The sequence below is a fragment of the Osmia lignaria genome, chromosome 14 (genome assembly GCF_051020975.1).
Source record: "Osmia lignaria lignaria isolate PbOS001 chromosome 14, iyOsmLign1, whole genome shotgun sequence".
NCBI lineage: Eukaryota > Metazoa > Arthropoda > Insecta > Hymenoptera > Megachilidae > Osmia > Osmia lignaria.
The window spans coordinates 8,676,163-8,690,881 of record NC_135045.1 but is presented as its reverse complement, the minus strand read 5'-3'; the positions used below and the strand labels follow the sequence as shown (position 1 = coordinate 8,690,881).

The 14,719-nt window shown below is 41.7% G+C and overlaps 2 protein-coding genes across 9 annotated transcripts in view; one reads left to right on the top strand and one right to left on the bottom strand.

Annotated features, from left to right (window-relative positions):
* LOC117605629 (uncharacterized) overlaps positions 1-14,719 on the bottom strand; it is a 152,047-nt gene that overhangs the window by 38,794 nt on the left and 98,534 nt on the right. The window lies entirely within an intron of this gene.
* Positions 501-3,109, top strand: LOC117605626 (odorant receptor 13a-like). Of its 2 annotated transcripts, XM_034327157.2 has the most exons (9): positions 501-650; positions 1,196-1,312; positions 1,377-1,494; positions 1,558-1,819; positions 1,891-2,010; positions 2,271-2,361; positions 2,441-2,574; positions 2,651-2,783; positions 2,842-3,109. In XM_034327157.2, exons 1-9 carry the CDS (start codon positions 501-503, stop codon positions 2,890-2,892), a joined length of 1,176 nt encoding a protein of 391 aa, XP_034183048.1. In that variant the 3' UTR covers positions 2,893-3,109. The 2 variants fall into 2 exon arrangements, with proteins under 2 accessions (XP_034183048.1, XP_076548175.1); XM_076692060.1 differs by having other exon boundaries at positions 2,651-3,109.

Here is a 14,719-nt window from a genome sequence, read left to right as displayed (position 1 = left end):
TTTCACGCTGATAACATGATAACTGAGATAATTATTAGATTTCTAATTAAATTCACGATCTTCGTTATAATTTTCACAAGCACTCCTCTTCACCAGAACAATAGAAAACAAAGAACTACAAACACTTGATGCAACATGCGAGTAAAGTAATCAATAACGATGCTTTTCATAAAGGTAGAAACTAATATTGGATAGCAGAGGTGTGTGAATATTTCATATCCAATTTACTCTTTCATTTATTGTCGCTGATTGTCAGTTTTTACATCCGCTTAATGCGAATGTATTATATCCTTAAAAGGGTGAATGAATAATTAAAGTAACATTTATCTTCGACTAATGCAGTGTATTCAGTGATATACTCGTTTGCATGAGACATGAAAATTATTCAAACGAGGGTGCAAGGTATACCGCGGTAAATTTTTAAGAGCTTAACTGCCCTTCGCCCTGAGAGTCGTATTACATATCCACGAAGGGTCAAAGTAGTCAGTCGAAACTTAACCATGGACGCAGCAACACTGGAAAAACGTTACTTGAAAGTCACCAAAAGATTCGTTAAGTTATCCGGAATTTGGCCCTCCGAGACCAAGTTTTCTAAATACCTTGCGCGATTTATTATAAATCTTATCGTAGTCCCAGCTTTGGTTACGCAGGTAGATTACACGTTTGATTACACTGTCCAACGCGAATTTTGATTTCCAATAGTCACTGGATGGTCGTTGTAGAACTTCTCGTCCTGAACACGAATCCGAAAACCGAATTGCTCTATCACTCTCAGTTTTCGAAAAACATGAGTTTTTGTAAAAACATGTGTTTTAGAGGGAAAATGACCTATTACGCGGAAACTAAAAACGCTAGAACATTCGCATTGTTCTTAAAAGATAAAGGAGAGTTTCCTCTAATAAACAAATTTCAAAACTGTCTTCAATCGAGTGTCGATTGATAAACTCGTAATACTCGTCAATCGATTTTTAATAGGTCATGTAATAGGTCATTTTCCATCCAAAACACATTATTTTACAGAAACTCGTGGTTTTCGAAAACTGAGGGTGATAGAGCAATTCGGTTCTCAGATTCGTGTTAAGGACGAGAAACTCTGCAACAATCACCCAGTGGCTATTGAAAAACAGAAAAAAGGTTTAAATTTGTTGGACAGTGTTTTCAATCTGAACTTCGTGCCAAACGTTTGTGCTTTTAGGCGGCAAAGGTGGTGTGCTTCTTTAGTATGAACGTTGCGGTGGAGGATATTCCTTTCATGACGGCATTAATCGGCATACTAACTAAACAGTGGACTTATATTGTCAAGGAGAAGAAGGTGAGAAGATTAACATGCACTGAATTATTTTTTCATTTACACAAGACGAGTTGTTTAAACGTAGTTCAAATTGCTTCTGGATGGAATATATGAAGATTGGGCGATAGACAGATCAAAAGAAGAACTTAATATTATGACGACGTACGCCATAAGAGGAGCTTTTCTTACATCTTTCTACGTAGGTAAGAGGATTCCATATTTATCAATTATATTGAAAAAAATCTGTGAGTTTAATTTGTTTATAGGGAATGCCTACTTCTGTGTGATTGTATTTATTAGCCAGCCGCATATATCACGAATTTTTGATAAAATAACATCACACAATGAATCGCGAAATCGATTGTTCATTTATCCGGCTTATTACGCGATCGACGAAGAGAAATACTATTATGCGATAACGGCACATATGTCTTCTGCAGTAATATCAGCGCTGCTTGTGTACTCTGCTTGCGATACGATGTATATGTTCCTGGTGCAACATGCTTGCAGTTTATTGGCGGTGGCAGGGTAAAAAAAAAACATTTTCAGGTGATGTTAAACGTTAAAAAACGTAATGAAATAAGTAAAAATGTTCACAGGTATCGTTTCAAACACGCGATCGATTTTTCTATTGATGAAAAGGGGAAAAATGTTGATACTCCTAATGAGATACATCGGAAGGTGTGTTACGCGGTTCAGGGACACGAACGAGCCAACCTGTGGGTATCACTGTACATTAAATTTATCTCTTTTGTTATTAACAGCTTGTTATATTTGTAAATTTGTGACATTGAAACATTTCACAATTTTGGAAACTTTCATTTATAATTAGGTACTTAATCAACATAACTCGTGTTTTTTACCCTTAACACATTTCCATCCGTAAATAAATAAAGAAGTTTAAATATCGCATCATGCTTGATTTTCACAATTTTCGCATCAAATATTTGCATTTTTTTAATCTAATGATTTCAAATAGATATCTGAAAGAAATTGAGAACATCCACTTTCATTATCTCCTCATTTCTATGATGCTGGTAATGCTAGGTGTCACCGTTACGTTATTTAAGGTAATATTAGTTTTTATATGGATTGAATGTTGCTGGATGAAATGTCACGATCGTTGTATAAATAATTATTTGAAAGCAGATATCGGTAATGAAAATTACCTCGGAATTCTACAAGTATTGCAGCTTCCTAATCATTCAGCTAATGCACATATTTTTCCTATCGATTCAAGGACAGTTCCTCGCGAATGTAAACGACGAGATCTATAACAATATGTGAGTAAGGGATGAGTATGAGGAAAAATAAAATTGGAATAAATAACATTCGAAAAATTTGCATTCTCATTGTCAGATACGAAGCTATGTGGTATAACGCTCCGGTCAAAACGCAAGCGTTATACGTGTTGGCGTTAAGGAGAGCTCTGACTCCTCTTCAACTAACTGCCGGTGGTTTTGTTACGATGAATTTGCAGAGTTTTGCAGATGTAATTATATTCTTTACTAAAACTGAAAATGATCTGCTAAATCACCTTCTGTTTTCAGGTAATCAAAACTTCCGTTTCGTATTTTACGGTGTTGGAGAGTGTGCAATGAACTGATAGGAATAGTGCATCGGAGCAATGATATACGATAAATGTATAAATCATGCTGATATTAAAATGGTTATACACTTACTGATACGAATAACTAAGTAGTAAATAGAAAATAACAAATAAATACTAAGAGAAAACTGTGAAAACGAGAGAATTGAAACGTCAGAGAATGTTAATTGAACCTAATCCACCTTAAACACCATTTCAGACAGTGACAGAGGAGGAAATAAGTATTCCAGAAACTGAAAGCTGAAAAGCAGAAAATTCAATAGAAATATCCTATCGCGAAATCTAGGATAGCGTTGTAATTAGTCTGGAAAGTATGCAAGGTCGGATCTGGCACGAACTGGCCGAATCCCACGGTCTTCAATCGATGCTGCCGCTTGTAACGAGAGTAATAAGGCTCAGGCTACATACGAAACTTGCTTCCGTGAACTGGCTACACGCAAATACATGGGGTAAGGCGATGTCGGTAATTGAAATCGTTATTCACCTTGATTTAGAAACGTGCTGCTCCTCTGTAACATGAATGTACAGCGCGGTTTCTCGGACGCTTTGAGCTTTCTTGCACAGAGTTACACGTTTTACAAAGAACATTGAAACCAAGACGCATAAAAAAATAGAACAAGTAACATTGCAATGAACCAGGTGTGGGGAGTAACAATCAAAGGACGTTGTGCGACTACAGTCACCTTTCAGAAACAAGTAAAATTTCTGGAACACCTACATATATCCTCCGCAAATTGTCATCACCCGATAGAGTGTCAACGCGTTAGAAAAAAAAAAATCTGTGTCAGTAAACGAAGATAAGAAACAGCGTTTTTTAAAAAATATTCATCATAAACATAAGGTTGGAAGATGACTACCATTAGCATCCAGGTCCTTTCACGGGACTGTTCGTTCCTCGACGCAGAAATCGCATCGAGGTGCATCCTGTTCGCGGTCGTTGCGTGGAGATTACGAGCGTACGCTTCACGCGTCCATAATTTACACACGGTACAAAACACAGGTGTCTTTGTCCTGAATATCGGCAGCGATCCCGATCAAACAGGCCTAGCCGTGCTCGTGTCTGGCTATATGAAAATATACGTTTTCACTGCGCTTTCTCGAGCCGCGAAAAATCGCTGGCGACACCAGGTGAGCCGAGAATTTCGTCTTGTTCAACGGCTTCCGTGTTCGACCAGCCAGCGTACAGATCCACTGATAGAAATCTTCGAAGCTGCAGTTGCCACGGCTCGTTCGATTTCACGGGCACCACGTATGTAGTATGTACGCGAAGAGCAGCCTAGAGAAACAAGGACGATCTCTGTCGAAGAGAAAAAGCTTGGCCACAGTTGCTCGTCTCGAGCCATATATGGGTTAGCCTAATTTCTGCCAACCATCTCGTGGAATTTCTCGTCGATCTCCCGACAGACTGACCGTACGTATTTATCTCCGTGTTTCAGAGCTACTGCGGCTTTGTGTGCATCGAGGTATTCTTCCAAGTGGGCCATCGACTTCGCGAAACGCCATTGCAACTTAGGATCGTGCCGTAGTGGAGCAGTGACACGGTCACTGGTAAAAAGGTGAACGTTTTACGTTAGTTTTGTTGGGTTCGCGTTTGCCTTTGTCTGGCTTGAGTTTCATAGATTCTGAGGAGGAAAATTTTTCTTTGATACACAGAACCGATAACTGGGAGGATCTAGTTCGTTTGAAAGAGGCGTCCAGGCTGCCGCAATGCATCATTCTACGGTGGTTACAGAGGGCGGGGACAACTTCCTCCTACGCAGAGATATCTTAGACGCAGACGTCGAGGCATTCACAGACTCGCCAGGATCAATATGAGAAAGTTCCAGGATGCCGAAATCCTCGGCAGTTCCGCGAAACTGCCGGCTTGCTCTTCCTTTTTCCTCGCTCCACCGGCCTAGCCAAACCCCTTTGCCTTTTCCGGACAGTTCGGGCTATTCGGGATGCTTTTTCATTCGAGTGCCAGAGAGCACCATAAATTCGTTTCTTTGTACATGTTGCTGAATGTTGCGATGCCCAGGTAATCATTATAAATCACTTTCAACATCGATTCAATTTCGGACTAATTTCCGACATCTTTCAAAGTCTTGAAAATCTTCAAAGTTGTAAAGTTTTAAATAACATTGATTGAGAACTTTACAATGTAGTAATTGAATTATCCCGAAATTTGTAAGAGGTAATCTTGCATGTTGATTACCAATCATGAAATATAAAATTTGCAAGCACGATAAAAACCACTAAATGGGCAGTCGTTCATTAGGTAATCTTCGAGAGTTACAGACAAGTGCGTGGCCATATTTACGATGGTCCCCATAAAAGTACGTTTACGAGGCAGCAGACTTTAAGGATGCTCGCCCAATACCGTGACGACAGACATGTTCTTCCAAATTGTTTCCCGACGATTTTATTGAAAGTTTCACAGCTATCAAAATGACGCCCATAAATTCTACGTGCTTTATTATCTATACTCTTAAGATTTTCGTCTTGCGAACAAGCCGGAATTATTCGATTTTCTTAGAACGCAAAACACGCTCAAAGAGGTGTTGTTTTGCGTGTTGAACTTTGAAGTCCGGCCATGTAACACTTTAGTCCGGCCATTATTTTTATGGAGAATCATAAAAAAATTTTGCGATGACCGAGTTGGAAAGGTGAGAAAGATTCTTGTAAACCTTATGTACGTTGCAGAGCGGGTGCCATGGCCAATTTTGGGCACAGACGAACGCTACGTTTCGGTAAGAGTCAAAATGCTTTAACCTTTATGCTACCAGTCGTAAAATTATAGAATTGTGAAATTGTAACTTTTCATTTCAGTGGAATTTACCAACGGAAAAAAGAAGGTTTTCGAATGAAGGGGAATCTACGAGAACGTAGTATTCGTCGAATCAGTGTTCCAGGATGGGACGGGTTGCGTCCCGGGTAGTCAGACAAGTTTTAAAAATACTTTACCAAACCTGTGCCGTCGTGTCGGAGACTTTTTGCATGATTTGGCGCCGGTTACCGATTCGCACTGGCGAATCTGGTCTTGCTCTCTGCGATACGCCGCGCGACAAGGTTCAATGAACTTCTCGTCGCACGAACGTGACTACACTTCTAGCTCCGACATTTCGTGACACGAGGATTATGGTAATTACATTTTTTAATATCTCCTAAATGGTAAGTACAGCAACCTCTCCTTAGTTCTTGTCGTTAGAACCCAAAATGAAGGGTAAAAGGGAAATCATGATAAAAATTGAGTCAACTTTTATCTCTAAAAATTGCCTAAGATGCGAATACCCTCTTAAAAGCTTGATATTCAGCTCACTAGAGATCAGCCATAACAAAACCTGTCGACGAACCAACACAGAAAGGTTTGGGTTGGCAAAAGTTGTTCGCCGACATGGCGAGCCGTTTCGTGCTCCGCTCCAAGACTCTTTATTTTCGCTGTCGCGATACGAAAACACGGGAACGGAGACTGATAAAGGGGGCCCGTGGAATTTCGCGGCAAGTGACAAATTAGCTTGCCGTACAGTATGTAACGGAGCGTCAAGGCACCGCCATATTTATAGAGCGTCTCGCCGTTAATGGTAATCCAGGTGTTTCCCCGGCGACTCTATTTTCGTCCAGCACTTTATCTCCACGACCCACGGGGATCGCGGTTCACGATTTTTTCCTCTTCTCTCGTCCTCCACCACCCTGACCCTTTGACCAGGCCGAATGCGCGCAGATAATGGCGCGATTGTTAAACGCAATTCATTTCACTACCAACGTTACACACGGCGCCCCGTGAAGTCCAGACGTTGCGAAGATTTATTGCAATCTAAACGCTGTTTGGAAAGAACGATCGCGCCACGAGCTACGCTCCCGCGTTAATCTGTTCTGCTCGAGCACCATTGCAATTTACTCGGTTTTTCCTCTGTTCTTTCCCCGTGGAAAGCATGCGCGCGAGTTAAATGAACGACCGCTTATTACAGTCTCGCTGGTGGTTAGCACCGGATCAAAATGAGCGGGAATAATTGAAACGTCTTAACTTGCTTCGGCTACCGTGTCAGACGTTCCTGAGAGACTGTAGACAGGGAGGAAACGAATTTCGACGTCTATTTTCGCTGTCGGAGCCTTCAAGAGCACGTGTTTTAGTTACGCCTTAAGCCTAGTCCACACGTAACTGTTTATCAAAGCGATTCCACATTCTACGCTGAAAATAAATGTTTTCCAAATTTATTACAGGCAGCGTCCTGTAAATTACCAGCGGTGATTCGAGTTCACTGAACTGAGCGATCAGAAATGGTCCTTGTCGGGCTGGACTCTGCTCGAAAAGGATCCTCCTCCGGCTGGGTTGAGTCACCGCGCGAGTTAGCACAGGATGAGCCAGTTTCACCGGTGTAATTCAGCGGCGAACGTGTCGCCGAGCTTATGGGTGAGCGAACGCATCGAACCGCGGTGCGTAATATCATGTAGGTGGCACTAAAATGGGTGAAGGTAGCCCCGGGCACAATGCTTGCACCGACGCAACAAGTGTTAGCCCACGCGTTCCATCGCGCCGAACACGCTGCCACGGCTACATGGCCGCGGTTGAATAAAAGCGACAATGGCGAATCGAAGATCCTTGCGTTGTTTCGACGAGGACGCAGGGATCTGATATTACGGATATACCTATATTTCAAGGAATTTCCTTCTTCCGTCGATACGCGATTCAATGTTAAATTCCTCCAGACATTATCTGCTCTTCTGCATCGAACCTTCTATGGTCTACTTTGCGCTAATGCATCCTCGAAAAAAGAAATCAACGTCTCTTGCGTCGTGACGACGAAACTGTTGGTCAATTTGCATAGAGAGCGTCAGTATTTTACCTTGAAACTGTTTCTCGGATTTCTAAGCTGCCAAGGTGACTCTGACCACGGCTCCTGTTCTCTCCTTTACCTTCCGGATGGATTGCGATCGAACAGCCTACCGTGAGAAACACGAACGTTCCCGACTTTGATATTTACCCAGCCTCTCGAATAAATAACAGTCGAATTTCGTTGATTCGCTTCAAAGCGTAGTTAATTAAAATTTTCGATTTTCAATGGCTCGCCTCGCCTTCTTTCTCGTCCCGTATTAAATTCACAACGCTCAGACTTTCACTCAAGATACCGCGAGATTTCTTTTGTTATGGGATCGCGTGCCTCTTGTCGGGCTTTATCGTTCCCATGTGTTTTCCATGAAACCAGGCATTAGACAGGAACGAAGATTCGCTAGGTATTGTAATTAAATTGTTTCTACGCTTTTGTCGCGTGCCTAGACAATCAGAAAAGCAAGCTGCATTGTGTTTCTTTAACTGCAAATGCAGGAATATCTCGTAGACCGTTGAAGCTGAAGAGAACCTCCAGAATAGGAAATACGTAACAGTATAATTTTGTCTAAATGATGATCTGACAGTTTCGTTCGGAAGAAACGTTTCTGACGGACTGAATGAACGACAGAGGTCTAATTCGATTGATCTGTTAAATGGTTGATTGAAGTGGTGAAAGTGCGAAGAGTCGTTTCGCGATGATTTACTAGAGCCAACGAAAGATTTTCACCAGGCGCTAAACGAGGGAGATAATTAACGTTTAAATGAGCGTTTAATCAACGTCACTTTAGAACAATATGAAGCGCTAAGTATGAGGTACAGTCTATTCCGGTTTTAAATGATAAATACTTGGAAGGAGAAATATCTTTGCCTATTGGCAAATGGAAGATTGGTTCTAGACTACAAAAGCTAGTAGAAACAATAGACTAATAATATATAAATATCAATATCTGTCCTTTTCTTTTCAGAAAATAGATCACATCATATTTTTGTACAACACTCTATAGAAACTCTGTTCAACGTGCAATTTTCCTATCACAGGAAAGGCGAGATTCCAGAGACCACGAAGTCCAATTAAACATCCACGTGTTTCTTAATTAAAGATCAGCTGGGAATACAGCACGTATCCATTGGAGCGAAGTAAACGATATACAAAAGCGACATTTCGTAGGATTAAAAGGAGAAGTAACGTTGCGGTTGTCCTCCGTAAAGGAAACAACGTTTTAGCAACCGTCTAAGCCGGTAAAATTAACCGCAACAGGTGTAATTTATACTAGTAAATTACCGTTTCGATGTGTGCACTCGGTATCACGTGAATGCGTATAATTACACGGCACTGTCAGTATGTACGTTTACGTGCCCGCGAAACTACTCCCAACACGTATGTACATACAACGTTGTGACCGTTCAAGCTTCTGCACGATTAACATTTTAATATCTTATTTATAGACCAATCATTGATCTTTGCCTGCTGGAGGAGATTGCCGATAAAACGATGCTACAAAGTGGATGTAGAATAACGGGGAATATATGTTTCGTTTCATCGGTGCACCAAACTGTGTAAGTATACTATATTCTCTCGTTAATTGGCACAGTATTTACTATTATTCTGAGTGTAAAATCCTGTAACTATGAAGTTCGACTTGGAGCAACATCACCATCAATTATCTTCCTTCAGAATCAACGCAAGATCGTGTCACATTTTACACGGCAATCGCGAAGACGTCTGTTGGAGCTCGATAAAGTAGGACGTTCGATCCGACAATGGAATCGCAAAAGAACGAACCGTATTGGAGAATTGCATTTCCGTTTCACGGGGCGCGGCAAAAGGTGAGTATACAATCCATGAAACGCGATTTGACGTTGTATGTCATCGAGTATCCCGCTCGTCGCTTGAAAGACCGGCATTGTTTCATTAAAAACGACGCCGCAATCCTATGCGAGAGGTATTTCTGCACGAGGTCAGCGAGGATCTTCGGCCTCTTCTGCTTTCGCAACGACTCGCGACCGACGTCCGCCCACAGGGTCCTCCTTTTCTCGATCCTGACCTCGTATGCGAGCTTCAAGCCCGCGTACCTCGTAGACGCTGTCGCGAACGAATCGTGGCCACGAACAGCAGAGACTATCGTCCAGTCAAGTTCAAGGAGAAGAACACTCCGGTTCTTCTCTGGCCGATCGTATATATCTTCGAGGCATCCGAACGATTCCCACGAAACTGACGTGAGAAAGGCGCGAAACGATCCTGGATGAAATCATTTTTCAACGGGCAAGAGAGAGAGTGCATTATCTTCGTAACGCTGATTTCATTCAGACTTTGAAGAAATTGTAACAGATATCGAAGTAATAATTTCGCATAATTATATCGAGCGTTTTTGTTAGGAGAAATGACAGATTGACAACGTTACAAGAGAAATCACTACGGTGAAACTTAATATCGGGTATACAAAGACGATCGATGTCGTCGAGTATGGGGACGTTAAAGCGCAGAATAACATCGATGTAATGGTGTAAAGTACTGGAGATAGCCGCGCCGGATCGTTCCAACTTTGGGCCAGGTTGTAAATTTCATAGGATCTCTGGTGTGTTACGATAACCGTATATAAAATCAAGGGACATTAAGTAACGTTACACAATCGAGGCGCGTCTCGTCACGCAATATTTGCATACCGGTACGATCGTACTTCCTTCTCGACCGCTGTTTTTGCGATGACATAACGCTCTCTCTTCGAGATACGCGTGTTTTCTCGCGCGCCTATTTGCCGAGGAAACTCTTCAGCATCTGTCTGTAGATTCTTGTCGAGGAAAGGAAAATAATCGCGATAGAGTTATTAAAATGTTACGCGATCGTCGCTCCGCCTTCTTTCATTCTACTCTTCTCTACCGTTTTTGCGCAATCGAGCGCTGAAGATTATTGCAAATGCCCGATTTCCCCGTTCGATGTTCCCTTTCCTCGCTTCTCGCGAAAAAATGTAATTACACGCTGCCGATATTGCCTTTCCTGCTGTTCGTTTCTCTCTTCGTTCGTCGCCATTTTTTTTTGTCTTTTTAAGAAAGAGCAACCACATAATTGCACGGTTTGCATTAAATTGTTTATTAACGTGCTACGTGAATCGTCGAAGGCGACGATGCTCGCCAAAAGAGATGTTTCGTGATTTCGTGCACGAAAGTGGAGTGAAAATAAAAATAAATGGATGTTGGTATTGTCTTGAATTTCGCAGAGATGCTTTTTGTATGGTTATATAATTGGAAGAAGAAACATCGACGATCGATTTCTGAAACTGGGACGTGTATGCTGTGAGAGAATAAATTGTATCCAAAGGAATAAGTTGCAAATTTATTCTTTCTTACCCTTTTTTTCTAAACATTGCCCCGAGTAAATAGATAAATTGAACGAGATTATTCGAGTAGGTCATCACTGACCCTCGGTGACAGTCAACGTGTTAAAGTACCGACGCTCGCGTCACTTAACGATGTCGAAACGGCGAACAAAGTGGGACGCCTAACCGTGTCGAAAAATTACGACGCGAGACGAAACGATTGCACGAAGGAGAATTGCAAACGACCCTTATTTGCATACAGTCGCTTCGATGAAATATCCCGTGGCGGGGAAACGTGAAATGGAAGAAAAATCGATGACATTTTTTCGCACGGCCTCTGATAAAAACGTCATGCAGTTACGTAAAATCAGCGACATCTCCAAGTGGCCAGATAAAAGAAGACATGGAAACCAAAAACAGTCACGTCGAATGACTCGAAGAGGCCAAAACAGCCAGTAATCGCTTCTTAATTCATCGACGACTTGTTTGCGAAAAGTTGTTCAGCGGATTTTAATGTGAAATGTCGTCGAACCGGAGAGCGTGACATATTATTCGAGTAGAAATGGAACCACGAAATCGACTGACATTTATCGTAAGGAAATACCTAAAGATTTTTTTACAAGTATTTAAATACAGCACAGATTGGTGGAATCGGTATTAAATTTTCATATAAAATCCTTATCCTTGATCCTTCATACAAAGTGAGTTATTTTTCAACTAGAAATAACTTGTCCTCCTTTAACGCGTGTAATAAAAAACTGAATATACATGAAAGTCAATTCTTCTTCTTTTTTGCATTCAAGGCCATATATTTTAAAATCATCCCATTCTCTTCCTCAATTAAACACTCCAATTTATAATATCAGCAGAGTAACGAGGCTACGCTCAAAATTGCCCTCAGAACTGATGGGTAATCAACAATCCGCGGTCATATCTAAGCGACAAGATGCTGCAAGCATAAATCTTCTCTCCTAATCGTTTCACGGGACGAATTCAAGGCCGTTTATGATTCAACGATGAAATTATATTTGAAACGTGTTACGCGTATCTCACCACAGGTGCAATGATATTTAATTTTAGCACGGTAGGCGTTATCCTTGACTAGCCTTGCGTGCCGCTTGAAAGGTGTGTCTACACAGGTTTCGCGTACGATCACTAAGCATATTCCAAACATTCCTCGACGTCTCATTAAAGCGTTCTACAGGAATAATGGAAGACGTCCCGAGAGTAAGTTCGAGATATTTATGCAATACTTGCCTCGTTAGCGGTTAACGCCACAGTTCCCCATCGTACCAGTTATTCGAAACATTCGCAACTGACTCTTAAGATACTTTTGAAATAGGATATTTCCTCACACTACCCTCCCTTATTAATAAAGAAGCAGATTGAAAAAGAGAACAATTCGTAAGTTCTTGGCATCTTGAGACATAGAAACAATTTCCAAGTGCAGTGCGTCGCCGACCTTCCGGACGGATTCTTGGTACCTATAGGGAAACGCAATGAAAGATCCAGACTAAATGATTTCCCTCGATTTTTCAAAACACGTAAACAACTAAAAAACTACAATTTACAATGAAAACGACTACTCATTCGGCAAATTCCAATTCGATATCAAGGATACTTCCTGATGTAACACTGTCAATTAGTGACGCCGTTCTTTTTTATCGAAACTAATTTCAAGTTTAATTAGCATAGCAACGTCGCCAATGGCTTTTATGGTTAACTCAGAGTAGTAAACATTCCTTTAAAGTCCAAAGTACAAGGTGCAGACATTAGCTACACGCAAAAACAGAGTTTCGAGGATTCTCACGCATTTACAGAGCCTAATAATGTCGGTGCTAATGATGCAGGCAATTATTTCAGACGTGAATGAATAAGTTTGCGGAAACTAGAAATGCTTGGAAACAAAAAACATGAATTTAGACACGGGGCGTTAGCTGAATGATTACTATCAAAGAAATATTAAATATAATATAGCTGATCTGTTCGTCCTCGTTGCAAATCGAAATTCCTGTATAATTGACTGACATTCATTTTGCAAGTATTTCATGTCCACTCAAAATGTAAGCAGCTAACTTGTATTATTGACAGACAGCCTTTCAAGTTAATACAGAAATACTTACAAAGTGTTGATTTCTTCCGTTTTAAGCCGCGTACACAGAAACGTATCAAGGAAAAGGAGGGTAAACGCGTCGCGAGCGTAACTCGTCCGCGTTGTAAACGGTGCATTAGCGAAAGTGGCGCGGCCGATTACACCGATAACACGCTAGGTACCGCTCGAGCGGACGTAGCTGTTCGACCGATGCTTTATTTGCGCGATCGCATTCTTCGCTACTTTCCTCTAGTTCCATCCTGACCTTCTACGATCGTTCGAGCGGATCTCCTCCTTTTTTGATCGCTTCTCATCCCATTGTCTATTCCTATTCTTTTCACGCAAAAAAAGCAATTGTTTACGCCTTTCAAGAATCTAAAGTAGACCTCTTATTGTTCGAAAAGTACCTACGTACCTGTTTAATTTTTCAAACAGACGAAAATTTGGATTACACGCTCTGCTATGTTCCAGATAAAATCGCGAGAAGAAAAAAAAGACACTCGAACAAAAGGAAACTAGCGACGGGTGAGCAGCGTTCGTTAGAAGAGACTCGATGAAACGACGCAGTCAGTGAAAGTAATTACGTAAATGCTCGGTAGAGACTCGTACAACGAGGGAAGCTGAAAAATTCGTGTTAATCAACGTCAGCCTTGGCGGGGCTACGCTCGTGATCACTGAATGTCCTATTGTCGCGTGATTTTCAACGAAACAGCCACGGCGAAGCGGTCACGAGCTTTCGACGGAAAATCAACCGACCTAATCCTTCTTTTTCATTAGCCAGTTTCCTGTTAACGACGTCGGGACCTTTCACCGGGTACCGAGACGTTTCGTTTTTCTCGTTCGCATGAAATTGTTACATCGCCGTTCGTTATCTGGGTCTCCGGCGGTTTCACCGCCTTGAAAAGGTCGCATCGTTTGCGCGATAAGCGAGCATCCTGGTAATTGCGTATCACAGGAAGAGAAACGTAAAGGATAGGAAAGCGCATTCGATGCGTACACGCTCTCGACGGAGCTGATTTTGACTCGGAGCCGAGCTTAGAAAGCGACGATGCTCCAAGATCGAACGCGTTCTACCGTGATAAACGTTCATAATTCGTCGACGACTTTCGCGAGGCTGATTCGCGTTTCCTTTCAACGAATTTCACGGTAATTCGTTTACCAAGGGGATTAACGAGCCACGAGCGTATGAGCAACTATGAAACACTCCCACGTTGAGGCTGAGAATATCGAATGGCTGGAGAAATTAACGCTATTAGATATTTCCGCACTCGCACGATGAAACACGGTGGAAGAAAATTTTCAAAGTTCCAACTTTGCTACCTTAGCAAAATTTCGAAGTTCTATGTCCGAAAATTAAGCGCCTAATTAAGTTTGAAAGGCAACGCTGTTTGCGTTGATTATGCATAGCAAAGCGTGGAAAGTAGACGTAAGCTTTCGTTATAGAAGAAACGGATCCTCGTGACACCGGTATCCATTCCGGAAGATGGACTGGCCAGTCGCGTCCGAGATTAATCACCGGCATTACTAGGATTTATCGGGCGTGCATCGTTTCGTTTGCGATAGCAGAGGAAGGGGGTTCAGCTTCCGCGATATCGTCTCGTTATTC

Coding starts and splice junctions, on each gene's coding strand:
- LOC117605626 (XM_076692060.1), top strand. CDS start 501: ATGGACGCAGCAACACTGGAAAAACGTTACTTGAAAGTCACCAAAAGA. Junction 1,313..1,376: donor ATATTGTCAAGGAGAAGAAG/GTGAGAAGATTA, acceptor GTTTAAACGTAG/TTCAAATTGCTTCTGGATGG. Junction 1,820..1,890: donor AGTTTATTGGCGGTGGCAGG/GTAAAAAAAAAA, acceptor AAATGTTCACAG/GTATCGTTTCAAACACGCGA.